General features: G+C 35.7%; 1 protein-coding gene across 2 annotated transcripts; it reads right to left on the bottom strand.

The window, feature by feature from the left end:
- Positions 1-1052: 1052 nt before the first annotated feature.
- On the bottom strand, positions 1053-19501 carry slc5a7a (solute carrier family 5 member 7a). 2 transcript variants are annotated; one of them, XM_068221411.2, is made up of 9 exons: positions 19406-19501; positions 18826-19079; positions 17564-17677; positions 17317-17472; positions 12941-13089; positions 11147-11296; positions 9224-9377; positions 7085-7302; positions 1053-4877 (listed from the first exon to the last, which is right to left on the bottom strand). In XM_068221411.2, the coding sequence occupies exons 2-9, from the start codon at positions 19007-19009 to the stop codon at positions 4227-4229; spliced, it is 1776 nt and encodes a 591-aa protein (XP_068077512.2). In that variant the 5' UTR covers positions 19010-19079; positions 19406-19501; the 3' UTR covers positions 1053-4226. The 2 variants fall into 2 exon arrangements, with proteins under 2 accessions (XP_068077512.2, XP_021332411.2); XM_021476736.3 differs by having other exon boundaries at positions 18826-19063.
- Positions 19502-25737: the final 6236 nt, after the last annotated feature.

The raw sequence follows: 25737 nt of genomic DNA, 5'->3' as shown, positions 1-25737 counted from the left end.
ACTTTTGAAGCTTTTTTGATTTAGGGGTCGTTTTCTCCTCCTTTTAAGTAGCACAAATAATAAACACTGTTTAGACAAAAATAGTCTGTATCCGTTGTTGATTTACAGAAAAGGAAATGGTTCAACTAAACAATGACGGATGTGAATACAATTGAATGCTGCCTTGTAGCTTCCGTCGCAAGCTGCGCTCCTAACCGTTGTTGTGGGAGATTTGATCGATTGAACCACAAGAGAGGACAAATGTCCCTCACTTAGGCTGATTCAATTAGATGCACCATATTTCAGCTGAGATTCTTGGACCTCAAGTATTTCATTACTGATTTGTGATCAGAGACGTGATCACCAAGAAAACCAGAGAACGCCCACATACAAAGCAAGCTAGCGGTTTAAAAGCTTACGTTTAAACACATCTGCTAATATTCCAACCATGAACAATCTCAAAACTGTCAACAAGTAGTAGGTTTTTCCAGACACCTAAAATGGCGGCAAACACCTCCTTAGTTGAAAGGATAGAAATGACTTGACTTTTTGGCTAAGAGCTAAGAGAACCGCCCTATTGCGGTGATTATTAATCACCACAAGTGCTCTTCGCTGTTCTTTTGTGAATGGGATATCCAGCCTCAACGATGTAATGGGATTAAATTTTGGACAGCAAGGGCAAAATGGAGGACAAACTCAGGACACGATTGGGTGGGGAAAGAACAGCGTCATCCTCCACCCCCAAGACATTGACGCAGTGTATAAAAAGACGCATAAGCAACCCGGCCCAACCCCCACATTTACTTCCCTCCTCCGTATTCGCCCCATCCCACCCGCTAAAACCGGCAGAGCACTTAATGTAAATAACCCACTGCCTATTTTTAGAGTGCCGTCTTTCAACAGTGACATTGGAAGTCGAAAAGAGTTGATGTCATGAAATTGTCACGTTTTTAGGAACACGCTTTTTCGTAACTACTAGCAGTCAATAAGGAGGTGGTTTGGGTTACGAAATGGCGTAAGATTTAGAACTTTGTCGAGCATGACGATATAACAATGAATCATACACAACTATGAAAGTCTTAACAATAAAATTTATTATCTCTTCTATGTAGGCCACAAATAATAAATAAATATAGATTTGTGTAGCTGGCTCCAACCAACTCAAATAAATATATTGTTATATATATATGCTTGTTGAATGGTAAAGTGACACTTTACATTTTAGTGAAATACTGGACAGATATATTCATTGAAATATAAATACACACACACAACACACAAATTCTTGTATCGCTAAAGCCAACAAAACAACACAGCAGCTGGATCGTCCTGAAACCAGGTACAATGACTTCTTTAGACATACGTATGACTTTGCAAATCACAAAAATAAAAGTCAACACAGCACAGACCCCGGAGGTTATTATTACATCTGGTAAATCAGTTGCTACATTCATTTTCAAGTACAACAAAGTGACAAACCAGGTTTGCATAATGTCCAATCACTCCCATCTAATCAATGTAGCTAGTTAAGGCGATTATAAGATTAAGTATGTTTTTTTTTTTTTTCACTTCCCCATGTTCTAAGTCTTCCCGTTCATCTTAATATTGCACTACGAACATGAAAAATGTATTTGCCTCATGTGCACTCTTATGTCACAGTTTTTAAAGGTATTTCGTAGATGGGAAGCACGTCACTTGTTATACAATTATACATTTATTAAGCAGCTTATTACTGTTTAGCTACATTTGATCTTTATGAGAGGACGATAGGATAATCTGCACTAAAATCTACCATGGGAGTTCGACGTAAGTAATGGCATGACATGAACTTACACCTATTATTCTTTTTTCATATACAGCTATAATTGGATATATTATCATCATCACTGTAACATTTTTTTTTTTTTATTCTGGACTGACCTGAGTCCAGATTCAGAAACATTATAGGGACAGTTCACAGAAAAAAAAATACAATCCTGCCATCATTTACTCAGTTTCAAATATTTCAAAGGAAGCCTGTCTCTATTACACAATAAAAAGGTAACTGCAACTTTTTATCTCACAGTTCTATGGTTCCTAATATTGTATATTACATGTTATAGTATTTGCTGTCTGAAATGTTCTTTCAAAATTAGCATTTTCCTACACACAAAAAAAAAAAACTTTTACTTGTTCAAACTACTTATTTAAATTGAGCCAAAACAACACAATTCTTGAGATTTTATTGGGACAACTTAATTCTCAATCCACAAATATATAAGAAGTGTTAAGTTAACTAAATCGATTTGTGTTGGGACAACATGAATGAATTGTAAGGAACCCCGGAGTTTCTACAGTGTATGTTTATTTTCAGTTATTTGACATTAAAAGCAATCAAATCAACATATTTATCACCATAAAAGTGTAATTACTGAAAGTACAGTACACACAGGAGCCTTAAAAATTTAAATCACATTTAAGATTTTTCTTGTTAGATCATATCTCACAATTCAGATTTTTTTCCAAAAAATAATTTTTATATATATACTTAAAATAAATGCTGGGCTACACACAATTTTTTCAAGCTGTCCCAACACAAATCAACTAAGTCAAATTAATTGTTTTTACAAATTGAAGTGTATTCAACATATATAAATTAGGTTGTCTTAAAAATAACGTAAGAAACGTGTTGTTTCAACTGATTTTAAATGAGTAGTTTGAACAATCTGCAAACAAAATTTTTAAGTGTATGTTTTAGGGCTGTATGATTTGGGGAAAATATCTAATAGTGATTTTTTTTTATCAGATATTGCAATTTCAATTTGATTTGTGATTTAATTTTGTAGTAAAGCTTCAGCTCAACAATCTGTATAATAGCTTCTTACTGCTAAAATGCAGTGAGGAACTGAAAAAATATAAAATTACTCCAACTTTTATTTAAATTTGTTTATAAATATTCAGAAATGAAACCCTAATTTTTCTCTAAAGCAAACAGTAGTGAGTTATGATGTTAGTTACCTCCTGGTGCCTTTGTGATGTTTTTTTCATATGGTGTAACAGCTAGGCATAGGACAATAACCGTTTTCAATGTATACCATGGTTTGGAAAAGTCAAAGTTGTAAAACCATAAATATTTTCTGCTGTACCGTTCTTACGGTATATGTACGATTTTTTATATATATTTTTACATTTGTTTAACAGTATCTCTAGCAGAAATAAGATCCAAAGATGCTGTTTGCTTGTTTAAATGTGGGTGTTCTGCATAGTTCGGTTGCTCAATTCTGATTGGGCAGAACAAAGGTATTCGCACTCAATTGGCTAGTAAGATTGTCACACACAGACGGGAGTCACGCATTTGCTCTGGGCAAGGGAAATTAAATCATATATATTTCATATCACTGCCTCTTGTGATTTAGCTAATCGAAACGTGTCAAATCCGATTAATCGCACAGCCCTAGTAAGTTTATATGCCAGTTATCATAGTTTAGACTTTTTCCAAAACATACGTTTATATATTAGTTTATATAAAACTTAACATTCACAAATTCAGCTTTTAATAAGACACTTTGAATTGTTATATGTAATATTAATATTTTGAGAAATTAAGTCAGATACATGCTTCTTCTTCCTAAACTTGCATTTAAATAACAAATAAAGTGGCAATTCTAAAAAGAAATGCAGAATTCTGATATTTTTATCATAATTTACTGCTTCTGTTTGTATCTAACAGTTCTTATATTACAGTATATCTTACAATTATGTCCCCTGTGAGATAAAAATTCCCTTTTTTTATCCTGTGGCAGAAACTGTATTTTTTTTCCTCACTTAAACAATAAAAGCCAAATATATTTAATTGTATCGGTGGACAAAAATAAAACAAACATACCATCACATTTTTGTGTGAACTATCCCATTAATGCAATCAAATATTCAGGATTATCACAGTGTCTCACCATTTTCTTTAGAAGGGAAAGGAAAGTCACTCAGGGTTCGTACATACCATCAGGAGTCCACCAGCTTCTCAGAATAAGAAACACCATCAAGTCAGTTTTTCCGAATATCACTCAAACCAGTTCTTCTATTTTCCGTTCTCAACAGAGTTTCAAACACTGTCCCATTTTCCCTTCAAAAAGGTAGTAATGAAAATTCCAGAAAAGGATGTGGCGTCAATGGATTACATAATTCAAATCACATAATTCTTTACTTTTCAGATGAAGCTCTGTTGTTCACATTATGGAGTCTTCTTCTCAGGATTGACCATAAATGCTCTACTCATTTTCGTGAATGGGTGACTCCGGGCTGGAGTCCTCCTCTTCTAGGGTTTCTTTCCTAGTGAAGGTAGCAGCTAAAGTAACACTGAGTCTCGGTTTGACAGGGGCCATTTCATTTAGCCCGATGATGTTCTTATTGACCAGAGTGGTCTTGTCCATGATCTCAGCACTGTGCTGGGCCACCACGGCATCCAAGAAATCATATTTAGCTGACAAAGTTCCGCTCTCAAACAGATATTTAAACAGATACGAGAATGCTACATTGCTGAGGAATGACGCCAGCATTGAAGCAGTCTTAAAAGGAAACCTCTGCATAACCAGGTATTCCACCTCATGGGTCAAATGATGGACCTTCTCCTCAATGGTCCATCCGGGGTAGTAGATGAATGGAGGTAGTTTGAGGTAAGGTTCTCCTCCGCCAATGCGCAGAATCAAGCCAAAGAAGTATCCAGCTACAGAGCCGTAAGTGTTGGTGCCCCGGATGAAGAGCACACTAAGAAGTTGGGGAAAGATGATGACGTAGACAAGGTCAGAGCTCAGGTACCATAAACCATACACCGTCCCGGTCAGGAGAGCCATGGCTGTCGCGAGAGCCCCAAATACAAAGATGGTGATCCGCATGACCCACAGAATCTCACGGTCAGAGGCCTGGAGGTCAGGATAAAAGATGAGGTGGGAGTTAGAAGACAAGTAAAACAAAACAGTACACTATTTATTGTGTAATATTAGTGTGTAGCTTTTAATTTATTGAAAATCTAGTATGCATTGATTTGCTTTTAGCTTTTTTTAATACAGTAAATGCAAGTAAGTTTTAGTGTTGTTTGGAACACCACTGGACAGCAACACATGACACGTTCTTCAAAATATCTTCTTTTTTGTTTCCTAGAAGAATGAAAGTCTTGGTTTTGATTGTGAGTAAATGTTGACAAATTATGCTAATGTAAGTTAAAGGGTCACGAAACACCAAAACACATTTTTTTAGATGTTGACAGTAATATATATGCCCCACTGTGCTAAAAACACTAATAGGACACATATATTTCGCTAAAAAGTAAAAATCGGTTGTTTTTGCGTTATTTAGTTTAGATAGTTTCTTACTTCCGTCACGGTGATGAGATCATTGTGTAAATTCCAGCATGGAGATTGGATGTCCGTATCAGCTGATACAAAGGGACTTCATTGAGTTTTCAGCACATCTGTTCATTAATTCATGAGAAAGACTTTGTTCGAATCAATCAGCACCACTTATTGTGAACGAGATGCAACTTCATTAAAATACATGATATAGCTTCGAAGACTCATTTTACCTGTTACAGTGTTCAGAGAGACGCCACGTTGTGTTGCCAACTGTAATTCAAACTAGTAGAAGAAAAATTGTTCGAAGACATGGGTCTTTAGTGTTGCATTTCTAAATATACCACAAGGAAGTTTTTGTTTCCATTTCTCCACAATAAGGTAATGGAAATTCATGGAAATTGTTAAATACAGATTTGCCAATCGTCTTCTTTTAAAAAAAGGTGCGGTTTCAGTTCGTGTTGATTGTCCTGTCTCTACAGATTTGGTAAGTGTGTGATCAGTGTTCTTTGTTTATGTTCATTTAGATGGCATAGTTAGTTGGTATCGTCAGCAGTACTCTTTCAGTTTTTAAAGACATACCTTAGTTAAAAACATTTAGTTTCTAAGTTTAAAGTAATATCACTATGTACTGAAAATCCTCCAATTCCACACAGCTCTCAGTTATGCTGAAAATGCAGCTCTTTAAATCACTGTCTATCTCCTCTGCGTCTGTGTTTGTGTTGCGAAAATCAGCGGTAGTGCGTGTAATGAAATTCTTTTTTTCATGCAAACCCTTCCCTTTTTCGCCATTCGACACTCCCACCTAAATAAAGTTGGACCACTTTATTTATGAGCTCCACTTTCCTGACTTTTTTTCAAACTAGAGGTGTTCATGGCCCTTTAATGCTAATAAATCAACAAAGTCATACATTGAAGCATTTCGTCACCTTGGAATTATAAGGTTCCATTTGTGTTCTAAATTATTTAGAGACATTGAGCTTCAAAGTTTTTGCATTCTATTAGCAAACAGTATGTGTGTAACATTTGTCTTTTTTTTTTGTTAATAAAAAGTCTTAAATTGTACACAACGTAAAACAAAATACCATAATGTAAATACATTGTCATTTAATAAGAAAATGTTAATAACTACATTTTAAACAAAAAAAAAGGTAGAACCTTGACGATTTATCAAAATTGATTGTTTAGTACAACTCCATAGTAATTAAAAAATAATTAGATATTTTAAATTAAAGAATGAATTAGTAATTTCTAAAAATTATAATTTAATTACTATTTATTATAATATAAAAAACTTACAACAACATACAACTTAAAATATAAACTCCTAGGATAAAGTTTTATTTTATTTCATTAAAAAGTGAGTATACTCTTAAAACAAGAAAAAAAAAAAAAAAAAACGAGGTTAAAAAAAATGCTTTCTCAAACCAATGGGGAAACAACCTTTCCTTTGAGTTTCCTTTGAATTAAGTTTCTTACTGGAATAGTTTTAAGAGTAAACACACTCAATGTAGAAATATTTAGCTTTTGTAAATTCATCTTGATGTAGGAACATTCGGGTTTGTAGTCAAATAAATGAAATATATACAGTTGAAGTCAGAATTATTTTTTTCTTTTATAAATGTTTCCTAAATACTTTTTAACAGAGCAAGGAACTTTTCACAGTATGTCTGATAATATTTAAACATTTAAAAAACAATAAATCTGACTTCAACTGTATAGAGAGAGAGCCTTTTTTCAATAAATGACTTTGCATTTAATCCAAATAGCCAGTCTCTCACCGATTGGCGGAAAGCGAGCTGGTAGATGTTCCTTGCGAACATTGAGCTGGCCGATAGGATGGATGAGTCAGCAGATGACATCACTGCAGCAGAAACGGCCCCCAGACCAAAAAAGGAGATGTAGGCTGGACAAAGGTGCTGGAGCACAATCGGCAAGATCATGTCCGACTGGTCCTTCTGCATGGGAGGAATCGGCCCGTACGAGGTCTGGTTCCAATCTGTGGAGCAAAACACACATAATGTACATCCAATTCATGATAACCATTAGCAAAAAATAAATAAATAAAATAATGTTACTTTTTTTCTTCTTTTTTCATACATGAGATGAATACATATTAAATGAGCCCAAACATTATTCATAACATTTTATTGCAAATTCTGTTTGCTTACAATCCAAGCTTTATGCTTGATTAGACTGTAATTCCCAATAAGTGCAGTAATAAGTGACTGGCTGTGCCTTTGATGCTGAAAGACGGTTGATTAAATCTGGTAGCTGTGAGCCTCCCTCAGATGTAATATTTACAGGGTTCACATCGTTAAACGGATAATCGGTTAATAATGTATGAGGGAGACCAGCTGTTGTTATTTACTCATTTCTTTAGTGATCTGAAGAGAACATGGTTTCCACCCGGGGCAGAAACAGCCTGGGGAAACACCTCCCATAACACCCCACTGCAAATCACACTGGTCCCCTAATAATGAGAAACAACTGATCACGTAATTAGAAGTACTGACAGTATATGCTAAATACAGTACACGCTCAAAGGGGGGGAATGTGCTTTGGGACAAGGAAACATGTACAGGAAACAATATGCAAAAGACTTTGATGCACATTTTTTAGTTTGGCTGAGCTGTGAATAATTATGGGTGAAGGCAGGGGGCTATTGAAGGAGGGGGGAACAACAGAATTAGTGTATTAAAGAGATCTTTTGTATCGTCTGTTTAAGAAAAGTTAGACAAACCTGAAGCTTTTATTGGTAAAATAATGAGCCTTCCCAGATTTTTGCACTCTAAAGTCTCAGTCTAGCGAACTGTAAGTGGATGCAGTCTGTAAATCTGTTTAATTAGACATTTGGGATGACTTTGTTTGCAGCTGCTGTTTTTTTAATGCTAAACTTTTCGCTGTTGCTGAAAGGTTGGGATTCAACAATGTTACGATTGCCTTTTCCTCTCGTGTTGTGGATGTATATCCAAGTGAAACAAATAATGAGATGCGTGTGAAAAAAGACAAAAGGGGATTTTATTTCGTTCATTGGGATTTATATGTTGACTTGTTGTCATTTGCTAATTGGTACAATCTCATGTGAGTGACAGGTTCTGGTCCCGTCCTCTGTAGAAAAGATTTAGTTGCAGGAGGGAGGGGCGAATTATTGTTGGTACAATTTAAAATAACTAAATAAACATATAAAATATGAGGCTAATAAAACATTTACTGCAGTATTAAGATGATTTTTTTAAACATGTTAAAGACATATTCAACTAATTTTCTAAAGAATATTTTATTTTTTAACACAATAAAAATACTATGGTACAAAATAGACATTGGTTAATAATAATAATAATAATAATAATAATATATATATATATATATATATATATATATATATATATATATATATATATATATATATATATATATATATATATATATATATACTATTAAAAAGTAATACTTTTTACTTAGTTTAAGATGATGTAATCAAGATTCTTTCTTTTATTTTATTTTCAGCTTAGTCCCTTTATTAATCTGGGGTCGCCACAGCGAAATTAACTGCCAACTTATCCAGCATATGTATTTATGCAGCGGATGGCCTTCCAGCTGCAACCCATCACTGGGAAACACTCATACACTCTCATTCACAAACATACACCATGGACAATTTTAGCCTACCCAATTCACATGTACAGACAGACAGACAGACAGACAGACAGACAGACAGGCAGGCAGGCAGGCAGGCAGGCAGGCAGGCAGGCAGGCAGACAGACAGACAGACAGACAGACAGACAGACAGACAGACAGACAGACAGACAGACAGACAGACAGATAGATAGATAGATAGATAGATAGATAGATAGATAGATAGATAGATAGATAGATAGATGAAAAAGAGAAGAAGAAGTATTCTGGTTCTGTTTTACCTGTGGAAGCCCCTATGGCTCCAATCAGGACAGAGGGAATAGCCATGATGATGCAGCCAAAGGCAGCCAGGAAGGAAAGGACTTGAGCATAGGTAGCTGAAGAGGCAGAAAGAACCCTTTGAAAATACACCTGCCAGGGAATCCCCCCCAACATCTAGGAACAGAAACATCATTGTAAATACAGACAACAGACATGTACAATACTGTACAATATCAAGAGTTTATATAATTTAGAAAAATAAAATCAAATGTTTTTTAAAATAAGTTGAATGAATGCCAGTAGATGGATTTTACAAAAAGCTATTCTCTGCAGTACCGTAATATTCACTATTCAATATTCTACATTTATCAGTATTATCAATGCAGAAAGACTTGTTTCTAGTGTTTGGGGTTATTGATGATCTGCTGAAATCCTTTGTTAATACCAATAAGATGACTTTTAATATTCAACGGATGAACTCTGAGAATACCGTTGAATTCAGATTTAAAACAAAAACAAAAAACAATCCGTTAATAAACTCAGGGCTGAAAAAAAGTAAATAAATAAATAGCTTTAAAAGAAATCTGTAAAATTTTCGATAAAAAAACTGATAGCTGTATTTAGAAACCACCTGATAGAAACCATAAAATTAATTTCTAAGTTTACAGTAAACTAGTGTTTGCATATTTTTAAGTACTAAAATCTATGAGTTGTAAATTTGTTACACATATAAAACAAACAGACACACAAAAAAGAGCAGTAATATGATGAACCAAAGCTCATCACAAACAACTTGTCCACAAGAAGAAAAACATACTAATACACTGCCTGACAAAAGTCTTGTCACCTATCCAAGTTTTAGGAACAGAAATAAAGTCATGGAGCAGAGGAAAAATAATTAATAATGTGTATAAATCCCATGAACTTGAAGGACCGCATCCATACATCTCTGCAATGACTCAAACTTATTATTAAAGTAATTTGAAATGGCAAAGAAAGAGTTCTTGCAGGACTCTCAGAGTTCATTGAGATTTATCTTCATCATCTTCAATGCTTTCTCCATCTTACCCCAGACATGCTCAACAATGTTCATGTCTGGTGATTGGGCTGGCCAATTCTGGAGCACCTCGACCTTTCAGGATATTTGGGATGAATTTCAACATATGATTTATCTAAAAACATCTACCTTCTGTCATTTTTCCAGAGATCAACTAGAAGTCAAGTTATTATTTGTTGCTCTTACAACTGGGATTGACAACAAGATTTTTGTCAGGTAGTGTGTATAGAAGACTATTATGGTAACACAAAACACTAAAGTAATGCAATTAACATTTAACATAAAATAATGTATATAACTGATGAGAACTACCTTAGAACCACAGTAATGTAAAAGAGTAAATAGATAGAATTGATAGAATTGATGGTTGGTCACTATGTAAATTAAATAAACTTACTGTTAACCAGGTAAGAGATTTCTACTGTTTGTCACCTTTAATTAACTGTTTGTCACAGTCATTTTTGCAGGTTACACTTCAAAGTTGATCAGTTATTATTAAGTAATCTATTTGAAAATAAGTAAAGTTTGTGCATCTATAGCCATATTGAATGAGAGAATGAGATTGAATGAGATGGAACACTTTTACCGCTTATTCACACATACACACACACACACACACACACACACACGCACGCACGCACACACACACACACACACACACACACACACACACACACACACACACACACACACACACACACACACACACACACACACACTTTCTCTCTCTCAGTTTCTTTTAGTCCTATTTATTTCTCTTTCCCACGAATGATTGCATTGTTCAATAAACTGAGAAATTAGATTTGGCCCTTCAGAATCAACAATTCTCCATTGGTGAAAAGATTGGGTCTCTATCCCATCGTGCTACAACGAGTTGTCCACTCACCAGAAGGCAGAAGTTGTCAGCCCACATCCATTTGTCAGAGCTTTCTATCTTCCCAAGCCATGCGGTCTGATTAGCATGGAGCTGCTTCACTGCTGTCACTCCGATGTCAGATACAGCCGGGTTCGAGAGCGCAAAAGGAACACTCACCCACTACAAAAACAACATGGTACACTATTAAGATACAATAGACTGTTAACTACATTGTAATAACACATTCTTAAATTAATGTGTTGCATATAGAGGTGATTTTAAACATTATACATTCATTCATTCATTCATTCATTCATTTTATTTTCAGCGAAGTCCTATTATTAATCAGGGGTTGGCACAGTGAAATGAACAGCCAACATTTTACATTTCTTTTGAGGTAACAGATTCATTTTAATAAATCTTTAAAACAACAAAATAAAATAAAATTAAATTAATTTAAATTAAATCTGTCCACTAGATAAATTTTATCATTATTTTTATATATAGAATAAAAAATACAAATAAAACAATAATTAATTAATTAAGGGTAATATATTTTGATAATTATTATTTTCCATTTTGCAAAAAAATCAGATGATAAGATGACCGCCCACTGATAAAAGGTCATTTTTATTCCATTCATAAGGTCATTTGTCTTATTTAGACTGCTATGAATAGAAACAATTATTTTTCAAGAAAACATACAATATAAATAAGGTGAAGTCATCTTTCACTTTAAGTCGCCCAACTTTTATTCTGGACCTTATTCTGGAGCAAAAATACCTAAAAAAAAGGTTTGAAGCACCAAAAGAGGCCCATATCAGGGTTCATTTTAATACTAAGGGTATGTTTTTTAATCCATGAATTTTCAAAATTTCCTTTTTTTTTACGAAAGAGACTAGAAAAAATGTCAAGCTCTACATTATTTCAAATTATTATGTTTTAATTTTTTTAATGTATTGGTTAGTTTGTTATTTGCCCAATAAATGACAACTGGCTACAGTTTTGTTTTTCTTTTTTCATTTAAAACTTTATCTTAAACCTGTTTTTCAATAATATATGTAATAAATGTAATAAAATTGTATTTCATTTTTTCTGATATTTCTTTATTCTCCATATTTAGAAAATGTTTTTGGTACCTCAAGATGTTATGATGACCACCTGACAAGCTAATCCAGCTAAAAATTCTGCTTAAAATGTCATTGAAATGCAGTATTTAACCTCTCAAATAAACAGAACATAATGCTAACTGCAAAAAGGTCGCCTAAAAAAAAAAAAAAAAAAAAAAAGAACAAACCCTTTTACTGGGCTGGCTATGTGTCTGTTATTATTATCATTATTATATTCCATATCAATGTAAATATGAAACTAAATGTAAAGTGGTAGCGCAAATGTATATGTATTTATTTATTTATTGGTCACACTTTATTTTGATGGTCCGTTTAAGTTAATTATTTAAGTTACATTGCATCTATATGCCAACTAATTCTCATTAGATTAGGTTGGGGTTAGGGTTGGGGTAAGGGTTATTAAGGTAAGTTGACATGTACTTGCAGAGTTTCTTATAGTCAGCTAAATGTCTGTTGAAGGAACAGTATCTACAGATATTACGCAGACAGTCTACTAATACTCCAACAAAATAAAGTATTTTATGCTACTTGTATGAGCTTATTACTTGTATCTCTAAAGTGTGATTAATGAGCTGTCACTGCTAAGACAGCCACTTTGATCAATCACATTGTGTTCAGTGCTGCTGAAGACATGCAGACATGAATTAAGAGGACAATGACATCACTGCAATGACTTCATCGTGTCAAGCCTTACCAGTCCTAAAAAAATGCAGAAGAGCTGGACGACATCAGTGTAAGCCACTGAATACAGGCCACCCACCAACGTGTAGAAGATGGCAATAAGAGCCGAAATCACCACAGACATGTTGATGTCAATGTCAATGATCACACTCAGTGTGGCACCTGGCATAGAAAGAAAAATCACTTCCATTAAGATACTGCAGGTGAAAAAATTTAAAACATTGGAATTACAAACACGTTTTTGTATTATTAAACCTTCTAAAGCCTACTCTACTTATTCAAAATGGTTTTTGATACACAATTTTTGTAAATTACACAGTATTTAACTATAAAATGATCTGCATTTTACTGTAGGACAGTTATGCAGTATGCTACTCTATTTTAAAAGTTGCATTGTGAAAATAACTGTATATTTTACAGTAAAGATAAAAAAATACTCAAAATATATATGCAGAAAGGTAAATGGTGCTGTAAATTAGGGCCGTGCAATATATTGTTTCAGCTTCGATAATTGCAATGTGCACATCCGCAACAGTCACATTTCACAGGTATACAATGTGCAGTCTGAATTATAGTTGACCCGGAGCTACAGAATTGTATTTAATCACTGTATTTATATGTAATTTATATGCTTTTATACAAAAAAAAAAAAAAAAAATCTTTAAATATTTAGTCTTGTTTCAAAAGCGAAAACAAGATTATTTCACTTACCCCATGCACTGGCAGATCATTTCCTTAAAACAAGCAAAAAAACTCTCATTTTTCAGTTATTTGGTTTGAAGATGAACACTAAACAATATTTTTACTTGGTCTTGGATATTTAGACAAGAAACAACACAAAAGAATTGTAAAGTAAGAATTGCTTTTAGCCTTTTGATTAATCAATTTTTGTACATGATACTGTTCAGCTCCCCAGTAAATCATTAAATAGAACTATTCAAATAATCTTCTAAAAACTGTATTTATATCGCAATAACTCTTCTTCTTTGGCCTTAGTCCCGTATGGTTACGGGGTCGGCTCTTTTGGAACAAGTCCTCCATTTGTCGCAGTTTAAGGCTTGGTCAGGATGAAGTCATGTGGCGACAAGGTCGGCGTGTAGCGTATCAAGCCATTGCTGCTTTGGACGACCTTTTGGATGTTTTCCTTCAACATTGATGTTGAGGCCAGTCTTTGCAAGAGAGTATTCACTTGCACGTAGTGCGTGGCCATTCCACCGAAGGTGGGCTTCTTTGATTTTGTCCCTGATTGGTGCTACACCACATTGCTGTCTGATGTCATCATTGCAAACATGATCAAAACGGGTGATTCAATCGCAGCATTTTCGTTTCCATCACAGCGAGACGTCGTTTGGCAGTCTTCGTGATCAGCCAGCATTCAGCTCCATACAGGGCGATGGGACGAATTACTGCTTGGTAGACTTTCGATTTCAGATGATCCTTCATCTGACGGTCGCAGAGCACGCCAGTTGTCGAACGCCATTTTGTCCATGTGGCATTGATCCGCGCAGTGATCTCAGGTCGCAAGTCACCATCAGCTGTAATCACCGATCTGAGGGATTTTAATTATTTCATGTGTGGTCGGTGCCACTGACATTTATTGTGCAATCTTTCTTCGGGTTTGTCGTCAAGTACTCGGTCTTCTTGAGATTTAGTCACAGGCCATGTCGTGCCAGTCGTTCATCCCAGGTCTGGACGAATTGCTCCAAGTCAATGTTATTGTGCTGATATTTCTCGAGCAGGAGGCGAACAGTGTGGATGGCATCAGTAGTGCCACATCCCTTGACGAATCCCGCCTGGTTTGATAGTGGTGCTTGCGATGTCATGAATTCGCTTGTCAAGAACAGGTTCAAAGATCTTCATTGTGTGCGAAAGTAGTCCGATAGAACAGTAATTTGAGAATTTAGCTGGGGCACCCTTTTTTTTTTCCAGACAGGCACAGTAGTGCTATTCTGCCAGTCGGTTAGCGTCCTTTGTTCTTCAATGACTTTGTTAAAGAAGTCAGTTAGCCATGGCACTGGGTTCTAGCTCTCAGCCTTCCATAGTTCTGCTGCTATGTCATCTGGACCGGTTGCCTTTCCAGCTTTCATTTGCTTGATCGTATCCTTGACTTCTGCTGTGCTAATTGGAGGTACGGGGCCATACTCTTCGGTAGAGATTTCCTCAAAGTATACACGCCACCTTTCTATCAGCTTTCCATCTGTGTCGTTGATGCAATGAAACTTTTCGATGTCCTGCGTCTGCTGGTATCGACGCTTGACAAGTCGCAAAAGGTCGTGTTCACCATCTCGGGTGTCTAGCTTCTTGTGAACTCCTGCATAGTGAACGGCCCGAGCAGTCGCGACAGCCTTCTTTGCATCGCATTTAGCACTGTTGTAATTCTGCCAGTTTATTAACATATTGTCATGGAGGAAAATATGGTAAAGTCTCTTTTTTTCACGGACTTTCCTCTTTACATCATCGGTCCACAGCCAACCCTCATGCTTGATGAAACGTTTACGGGTTTGGTGACTCCAATCATCTTATGGGCCGCATAGTGAACGACGTGTTTCACTTGGTTCCACGTTTCTTCGGTTGTCGTTATGTCAGGTAGTTGTACGTGTAGAATCATTTCTGCCTTCATCTCGCGGAAGCGAAACCAGTGCGGTTTTCCCACTGCTATTGAGGTACTTTGATGTTTATAACTGCGATGATAGGGCGGTGTTGTGTCGCGATTGTTTCATATGGCACAACCTTTACGTTAGTTATGGTGGTTTTGTGTTGGCATCGCACAAGGACGTAGTCAATCTGTGATTTGTTGTCATTGCTGTAGTACGTCAGGAGCTGTGTTGGTCTTTTGATAAACCATGTATTGGTAATGGCTAGGTTATGCGAGTTAGAAAAATCAATGATACGCTCACCATCTTTGTTTCGCTGACCATATCCTTTACCCCCATGGCACCGATTTCCATCCGCAGTTTCACCGACGTGACCATTGAAATCGCCAGCGATCACTAGATAATTATCAGCAGGGACGGTGCGGGTATGAATGCAGAATGCATCTTTCTCAGTGTCACTTCGTCTGGCCTGCGGCGCATAGGAGGAGAAAGTGTGTTCTTTCTGACCTGATGATGGTGATCTTCATGAGTCGGTCATCATAGCGGTTTACCTCCTTGATAATATCGCGAAATCGCTCAGAGATGGCAATGCCCAGGCCATTAAGAGTGGCCGTGCTACCATAGTAGAGCAACTTGTAACCCTTTGTGCTGCGTTCTCGTTCCATGTCATAAGATTTTGCGCCACTCCATCTAGTTTCTTGCAGTTCGCAGACGTCAATTCGTCTTTTCCGTAGCATCTTTGCTAGTTCTTCGGTGTTGCCAGTTAGTGTTCCGATGTGAAGGGATGCAATACGCATGTTCTCGCAGGTAATATTCTTGTTTCTTTGGACTAGCTTACTTGTGTCCCAGTGTTGTCCTTGCATTGGGAACCCTCGTCCATTTTTCGGCTGCACCGGGCCTTGTCCAGCCGCGTCAAATCCGGTGTAAGCCCAAGCATTATTTAGAGATTTAATAGACTTGTCCATATGATACCGACTTTTTTTTGATATATGCCTTCCGGCCGGTCTGTCATATGGGCCTGACACCAGAAGGGGTCTGTGTTCAGCTCACCCCACAGCTGGACTGCTGTGGGGAGTCTCCAGGGGCACCACAAAGAGGAACGGACCCACCCTCTTTTATCACCCCAGTTATCGCAATAACCATTATAGAAAAATAAAATATCACAATATTCGATTTTTTTAATATTGCACAGCCCTACTACAAATGCTATATTTTTGTTGTAAATTATTTACAGTAAGTTACTGGCAAAATGCTGCCCTTCTACAGGAAATTGTTGACAGTGTAAATGTAGCACATGTAGCACTATGACACTTTTTAAAAGGTTTAATTGTGTTTTATTGATGGTCTTGCTGTGAATAATTTTTTTTAAGTGCCATTAAAAGTTAATTTGATTGATTGATTAATTGCAGAAATTAATCATTGTAAAAATCTTCAGAATATGCATTAAATAAACAATAGTTTGGTGTATGTAAGAGCTGCTGAAGTGGAGATTTATAGCTCTGTTTAGATGAAAAAAAACATTCTGAGAAAACAAATATGTATTGTAATTAAAATTAACAAATTCAAACTGATAAAGTGCTTTAAAAGAGACACTAAAAGTGTGTTTTTGCTGTTTTCTTCCCATCAGACTGAGAAAAAAAGGAAAATACCCAAAAATCTCTGAATTTAACAATGCACGACAATGTTTTGCCTTATGTTTAAATATGTTATAAAATGTATTTGTAGAATTTGTCCTATACATTGATGAGAGAGCTTGTAAAACACATTAATTGTTTTCCTCCTTTTTTTTTCTTACCGAGGGCAGATAAGATTGCGGCTGACCAGAACATTTCCCCCATTAGTGCAGGGATGAACAGCAGACCACCCATCCGCTTTCCATACAGTTGCTGGAAGGGGTCAAGCATGGTGACATAACCCCGAGAGCGCATGGGCTTAGCAAAGAAAAGGCCACCTTGACATGAATCAATAGACAGAAATTACTTTAAGACTGAAATTATGTTTCTGTGATGATTTATCAAAGCTGCCGTAGATGCGCAACATACCCAAAACAAGGCTAAGCGCATATCCGAAGGGAGCCTGTGCCCACGCCAAGCCGAACCCGGGCAGATATACATATTCTGCTGTACCATTGATGTAACCTCCACCAACCCACGTTGCTGGAAAAACATATTGTTAATATAAACATTTAGATGGATGGATGGATGGATGGATGGATGGATGGATGGATGGATGGATGGATGGATAGATAGATAGATAGATTACTGATCACAGAACATCTTTAGAAATGGAAAGATAATACATTTAAATTCATGCAAAATATTGCAAACAAATTTACAAACCACAAAATTGTAACAGAATTCTTTGTATATTTAGTTTCTCTTGATTTTTGCTATTTTTTAATAATTTGTATTTCATATTTTTCCATAAGAAAATTTGATTGTAAGTAATTTTGTTAGGTAATCTCCAGATTTGGCTTCAGTACTGACTAAACTAATGCATGTGCAACAATATAATATTGTAAAGCTTATTGTAATTTAAATAAGAGATTTGTGGGTGGGGGGGGGGGGGGGGGGGGTACTCTCATTTGCTGAGCACTGTATGTGCAATATATATATATATATATATATATATATATATATATATATATATATATATATATATATATATATATATATATATATATAGCAACAAATCATAACTGGCTAGTAAGATACTGACCAACACAATTCTACATACATGAATAATTAGCCTAATTAGCCAATTTTTAATTCACGTGCAAATAAGATTAGAAAGTCTTTCCCGTCTTTATTGTGAATTTACGACTAACATACTGTACTGTGCTCTGACATATTGTGAACACATCTTAGGTTTTGAACTGTATCAAGTTTTGCATTTATGACACTTTTTTCCGTTAATGTATATAACTATTTATTAAAATTTATCGATTTAATTACTTGTGTGCTTGTGTGTGTGTGTATGTGGGGGAGGGGGTAATCTACTTATCTATATAGCGATATGGCAAAATTTGTAGGTAGAAAATAAGATATGTGAAATTTATTTAGACCTTTATTCAGCACAATATTTTTTATATTGATAAGAAATTATGTGATGTTAAGTTTTTTGTGCAGTTTTTTTTTAATCTTTAATAGCATCTCATTTATTTAGACACAGAAAATATTTTGTTAGATAATTGCATGATTGCATAAAAGTGTAAAAATAATAAAACATCATTCGTGTCATGCAAAATATAGAAAGCAGTTTTTTTTTTTTTTTTTTTTTTTTTAAGTTCAGCTCTGAAACTCACCAGTCATGGTAAATGCGCCGACAAATAATCCAATATCTCTTCCGCCGACCATAATAGTCTCGCTGCGATCCGTTCCCTCCATCACGCCGGAGTTCTTGTTCTTCCATGCAGCCCAGATTCCCACTAACAAAATCAGCAGGTAGAAGATGACAATCGCCACCAGCCCCTCCACATGGATGTTCATCTTCTCTCTCTGCTAAAGACGTTGTATTTCTAAAGAACCGAAATTCATCGAGACCTAAAGAAATTGAGACCTAGGTTAAAAAAGTTTGAATTACAAATGAATTTATTGATTAATAAAATAAAGAAAACAAAAATAAAATGTTCTTTTTTTTTTTTTTTTGCTTCTCAGTACAATGTTGAAATATTGAGATATATCAAGCATTAACTGTTGCTGCGCAGGACTTAAAAAAGAAAAAAAGAAAAAAAAGAAAAAGCAAACGTTTCTTGAATCTGCAGGTTTTAATCAGCAAGCTTTGTTAAATTGCATGCTCATTTCTAGGATTCGCTATTCTTATATGCGTGCGGGGCAGCACACTCAATTATATCAGAATTCAACATCATAAGAAAAGTGCCTCACCTTCTGAATCAGCCAACAGCCACTCAAGTGCCACCAACAGTGCACAAAGAGCCCACTATCGCCTCGGGAGAGGAGCAGTCCAGCACATTTCAGACTGAGCCAAACTTACTGTGAATCTTATAAGAGCAGGTTTCGTCAGAGGGTCGATGGACGTCAGAGAGATGTGAATGGGGGCTATTTATGAATAAAGATGTCAGATCGTGCAAATGAGCCGCGCGTCACTCGGGGTTATCAAGTCAACTGAAAATCGCGAGACGGGGGGAAAGAGGCTGTAAATCAAGAGTAGAGCAAGATATTGGTTCCATTCATGTTTTTTATTTATTTATATACTCTTGACTGGTGTTTTATGGCAGTCTCTGTGAGTATAAGCGCAGTCGCTCAACGGTGGAGCAGCAAGAACAGGCGCTGTCCAGAGTGCTGAAACCAAATCTCGCACCAACAGCAGAAAAGCTAAACGCCAAACAAACGCTTCTAAATCAAGGGTAGAGTGAATAAAAGAACAAACTGTACAGCACTTTAATACTGTAATCTTTAAAAGTAAAGGTTGAAAAGGGGATATTTAATGGGATATCATTAAATAACCCATTTTCCCCATCAAAAAAGATTAGTCAGTAGTTCATAAAACAGTCCCTTTTAAAAAGCAGGCAACTATTAGAAATCTAAAGAATCTTTTGTGAAATGGAAAGTTTCAATGGAACCTACCTGCAAATAAATAGCTTTTATTTTTAAAAGTAAATGTTTAACATAATGTCAAACCCCCATTCCGCCAAATGATTTATTAAGATTGTAATAAGGCTTGAGTGGTGGATTAAATAGGGACATAACCCAACAAATGAGTTACAATTTAGGAGTTTAGATGCAAAAACCTCTAAGTGCCACCTGACATTTTTCTCTAAAATTTGCATTTTTCTCAGCCCCTATGTTTTTGTTCAGTTATTTCACTTTAATTGGAATGAAAATATCATATTCTTTACACTAAGAGTAAAATTATTGAAACTACACACAGTCTGAGAAAAATGCTAATTTTAGATGAAAATTTCAGATGGCACTTTTGCATCTAAACTCTTCAATTGTAACAAATGTAGGCTAATTAAATAAAAATACAAAATGACCTTAGAATAAGTTTGTCCATATTTGACCCAAAGTCAGCAACAATCCAGCATTTTTTTCAGGTGTAATTATTAATGCTAATGTGTGTTCCTCTTTTGTTTTGTTTTGTAAATATTAGACTAAAATGAAAACCTGTTCTAAAGTGTTAGCTAATGTTATAAGTAGAACTAAATACTACTTCAAACTCTCTAGAAGTTTTATGTCAGATATATATAGTTTTGTTTTGATGTTTTTTTTTTTCTTAAATAAGCAAATAATTAAGCCAATGGCTTAATACAATTTCATGCTTTCATGCTGTTAGCTACCTTTCTAGTGGCCTGACTTGGTACTACTTCTAATATCCATGCTGCTAATGCAGTGTTACTTCAAAGAATAAAACAAGTCACTCCTTGACAGTATATAATTAAACAAAATGGTGGAAGATGTCCACCTTAAAAACATGTAGATTTATGTTTAACCTGTAACATGCAGGATGAAGAGACATAAGGCAGTACATTTTTTATGAGAAACACACATACACTTTTGCTATTAGTTGGCATAGCACAAAATGTCAAACATTAACCAAACAGAACAATTTCAGTGAAATTAGCAATTAATTCCTGTGTCGACCCCTGATAAACCAGGGAATAAGCCGAAGTGAGTATTTTAACATTAAATCAGCTACCTATTCATTGCAACTTAGTTTAATGATTGAATAACTAAATACAATCCAAGTAAAGGTTTAAGTTGTAGGTGAAAATGATTCTACAAGTCATAGGCATATGTAAATCTACATATATTTTATTGAAGATATGACATCGTAGAAACTACTATATAAAACTAGTAACAACATGACGTGTACCTTCTGTGCCAATTCTGGGGCTGTTGTCTAACACCAGTATATTAATATATTCACATAAAAAAAAAAAAAAAAAACATTTATTACACTAATCTGAAAATGCTGGTCCGCAAATCCCTCATAACTACACTGCCACTTGTCACCTATCCAAGTTTTAGAAACAACAAATAATAACTTGACTTCTAGATGATCTTTTGGGATCAGAAGTACTTTATAAAAGGCAAAGGCCTCTAGATTACGCTTATTTGTCATTTTACCAAAATAAAATATGAGTGTGCCTTGATTTTTACTTATTTAATTAGAACAGTGAGGTCTATCTTCGATTTGACAGAAGTCTTGTCACTTAACAGAAATAATGTACAGTATAGATATATAAAGTCATGGTGCAGTGGAAAAAGAATGAATATTGTGTATCACTCATATGAACTTGGATGACAGCATCCATAAATCTCTGCAATGACACAAATAATTTATTAATAAAGTCATCTGAAATGGCAAAGAAAACATCCTTGCAGGATTTTTAAAGGACTCTTCAATGCCTTCTCCTCCATCTTACCCCAGACAGGCTCAAAATGTTTATGTCTGGTGACTGAGCTGGCCAATCCTGGAGCACCTTGACCTTCTTTTCTTTCAGGAATTTTGATGTGGAGGGTGAAGTATAAGGAGGAGCGTAATCCTGCTAAAGAATTTGCTCTCTCCTATGGTTTGTAATGTAATGGGCAGCACAAATCACACGCTCCCATACTGAATGTAACCCCAAACCATGATTTTTCCTTTACCAAACTTGACTAATCTTGGGTCCGTGCGGGTTTCAATAGGTCTTCTGCAGTGTTGGTGATGACTGGAATGCAGTTCAACAGATGATTCATCTAAAAAATTTACCTTCTGCCACTTTTCCAAATGATCAACTAGAAGTCAAGTTATTATTTGTTGATCTTACAACTGGGATCAATAAAAATACTTTTGTCAGGTAGTGTATATAAATAAAAGATATTATTCTAAATATAACTATCATGATATTTAACGCTATACAATGATTTAGATAGCTATTCTTTTAAGACAATAATATTATATCAGTTAACATCAGAACAATATTTTTATGATATAATCTTGCAAATGTTGAGATTCCTGATCAAAAAGTGAAAATAAATAAATTAATAAATAAAAAAATGAAAAAACTGTTCATCAAGAATATGATTGGATTTTGCATAATATGCGTTGTTTAGGGTACATGTCATTAGAATTAGTTTTCTGAAATGACAAAGTAGTAGATAATGTTTACTCTTGTTACAATTAGTCAATTGATCAATCATTTAGAGGAAACAATACAAAGTTAAAACAAATGAATGAATTATTAAATGAAATTAACTAACAATTTGATCACTTCTAAATCACCATTATGAAATATGGCTATAGAATTAATGCATTAATATTTTTTTCTTCTTTCTTTTTTTGGTATCCAGTCTGATCGTGCAAGCTTTCACATATATTCAACACAAGACAGGCTTCCCACCAGACTGCAGGTTTTTGGACTCTAATTGCAACTCTGCACGTTTGACAGCCTGTTTAATATGAGCAGAGGTGTATAAACAGGCTATTCTAAATAAAATGTGATTAATTTCCTTGAGAAATAAATATGTGTTAAAAGAGAGAATGCTACTCTCCAAACGAGCCAATTTAATAGCAAAAGGAGCCAGATATCTTGCAGGCCTACACCGATACCCCAACTAATTTAACTGGTAACATTTTGACAGCTTGCCAAGTGAGTCCCAATTATAAGCAGACTGGATTGAGCATATACTTCCTGTACAGATGTTGAAGTTCTTTGTAGTTTAGAAAAGGCTTGGTTAAGATGTATCGTTTTCTGGCACAGGTTCTGAAAAAAGTTAGAAATCTGGCATTTTTCTGAAAAGATTGTTAGTCTGGATGTTTGTTTAAAGACGGTAATAGAAAAAAAGTCAGGTAGAATTATTATTAGGTATTTTAGATGTTTATCTGGAATCACTTTAAATAAACAATCTTATCTTGATGTTTCTTCTAGATCCCTTGTGCATGGAAGAGTCACGGTGTGCAGATTTTGCTCAGCTAATGAGCTCACTTCACATCTGTTTCGTGTTCTTTGAAGTATGTCGTTGAGAGATGAACATGCAGTTTTTCATGCACAAATGAACAGCACATTTGACAAAACTGTCAGCAATGATAACAACAGAAAAGCATATTCAATTAAAAATGGTGTTTACACATAGCCTAGCAAGGTGCACAGTGGTGAACTAATAAAAGGCAGGCATGTAATCACTGTGACTCAGTCAATATGTTCCTGAAGAAGATAAATGCATGATTATTTTAAAGAAAACAGGGGAAAAGGCAAGCATTTATATTTTGTATGTATCACTTATGTATCACCTGTTGTGGCTTTCAAATATGCATATTACACTGCTGCCACCTAGCGGCAGAATGGATTTACATCTAGAAATAGTCATCAGATTCTTCTCACTGTTGTGTATGGCAAGCCGTTTTGACAATTATTTAATAATCCGTACTACTACGTATTTTCAAACTACTAGTGGGGTTGTCAAAAGTATTGTAACCAGAGCTCAACTTTTTTGAGCTGTGTTTAAGCTGTTTTTTTTTCGGCAGGGATATTGTATCATTCATAACAAAATATTTTTTTATATATAGAAAAATATAATAAATTAATATTTATGAAAATAAGTGATATGTCACATTTTGTTATTAGATCGAAATATCAATCCATATCAATGTACCATTACACCCTAATTGCTCGTTTCCACTGAGTTGTACGGTATGGTTCACTTGGTATGCTTTTATGGCCATTTCCACTGTCAAAAGGTACCCAAAAGCGAACTGTACCACTTTTTGGGTACCCTTTGCAACGAAGACTACCTATCCCAACAAAAAGGTATACAAAAAGACAAAGCAAGACAAGCAAATGAATGTTATTGGTTTACAGAGAAATGTCACTCACTCGTGCAACAAGTCAGAATGAAAACAAAGGAACCGGCATGTTTTAAATGCACAGCCAAGAGATTACACCGTAATAATATACACATACTGTATGTGTTGTTGTTGTTGTTGTTGTCGCGCGCGTACTGAAGAGCGGTGTTGTCGCGCGCGTTCTGATCAGCGGGGGGTAGTGCGCATTCTCAAGAACGGTGTTGTCGCGCGCCTACTGAAGGGCGGTAGGGTTGGGGGTGGGGGGGGGGTGGTGTCGCAGGGCCACTTTTGATAATTTTGGAAGGGCACTTTCTATCCAGGACTAAAAAGGGCATGTGCAGTGCACAGGTTGAGCCCTATGTGTGCACGTGCCTGGTGAACTCAGAATTAAGTAATTACTTCCTAACAAGAGGTTACATTTGTTGGTGAAGATAAAAGATACAGATGAGAGGTTTACTCTGACTCTAGGTTACATGTTGCGTGTCGTTTTAGGATCCAAATAAGGACTAAATGCTGTGTGTAGTTTTTCTGTAATTGGTAACATATCAGAGAGTTTTAGGGTCTATATGTGTTCATATATGCCACATTTATTTATTTATTTTATATAACAAAATAGATTCTGGTAGTACCTAGAATAGCAAAATCAAGTAAAGGAGGTCAAGCCTTCTCTTTCATGGCTCCTACACTCTGGAATAGCCTTCCTTATAACGTCCGAGGCTCAGACACACTCTCCCAGTTCAAAACTAGATTAAAGACCTATCTGTTTTGTAAAGCATACTCTCAATGCATCACCTAGCGGGTTCCACACAGGCTTCTGCATCTTGTTTATATACACTATGAACAGCAGCTACGCTAGTTATTCTCTTTATTCTCTATTTTCACCTGGGGATACTCATCCCGAGGTCCTCAGATTATGCGGAGTCACTGATTGGATCCAAGACCAGCGACGAGATGATCCCAAGGATTCCAAATCCGGGACCAGGCCATATCCTGAGCTGCTGCTGCGCTGATGGTCGTGGGGAGTGGAGAACATGAGTCTGATTCCAGCGACGCTCCAGGGACAGACGAGTCTTCGCTGAGGCCATCTTCCAGCCTCAACCATGCCGAATGAAGCTCTGCACAAGACTTTTGGCCAGCAGAGAAATTAAAATGGTCGTGCCCAACTGAGTCTGGTTCTCAAGGTTTTTTTTCTTCACTCCCATCAGGTGAAGTTTTTTTTCCCTCTCCGCTGTCGCCACTGCCTCGCATGGTTCAGGATTGGTAGAGCTACGCATCGATAAATTTGCTCTTCAGTGTTTGAACTCTCAGTAATGATTAAATCACACTGAACTGAGCTAAACTGAACTGAACTGAACTTAAACACTAAAACCTGAACCACACTGTTCCAGTTACTATGACCATTTATGTGAAGCTGCTTTGACACAATCTA

Source organism: Danio rerio, chromosome 1, assembly GCF_049306965.1.
Source record: "Danio rerio strain Tuebingen ecotype United States chromosome 1, GRCz12tu, whole genome shotgun sequence".
NCBI classification, from domain to species: Eukaryota; Metazoa; Chordata; class Actinopteri; order Cypriniformes; family Danionidae; genus Danio; species Danio rerio.
This window is presented reverse-complemented; position numbering and strand designations above follow the sequence as displayed.

What these genes read in the sequence shown, in the direction of transcription:
- slc5a7a (XM_068221411.2), bottom strand. Translation starts at nt 19,009, where the DNA reads ATGAACATCCATGTGGAGGGGCTGGTGGCGATTGTCATCTTCTACCTG. An exon ending in TGCGCTTAGCCTTGTTTTGG is followed by an intron (nt 17,473 to 17,563) that starts GTATGTTGCGCA and finishes ATTCATGTCAAG; the next exon opens with GTGGCCTTTTCTTTGCTAAG. An exon ending in CTGACAACTTCTGCCTTCTG is followed by an intron (nt 9,378 to 11,146) that starts GTGAGTGGACAA and finishes TTCTGTTCCTAG; the next exon opens with ATGTTGGGGGGGATTCCCTG.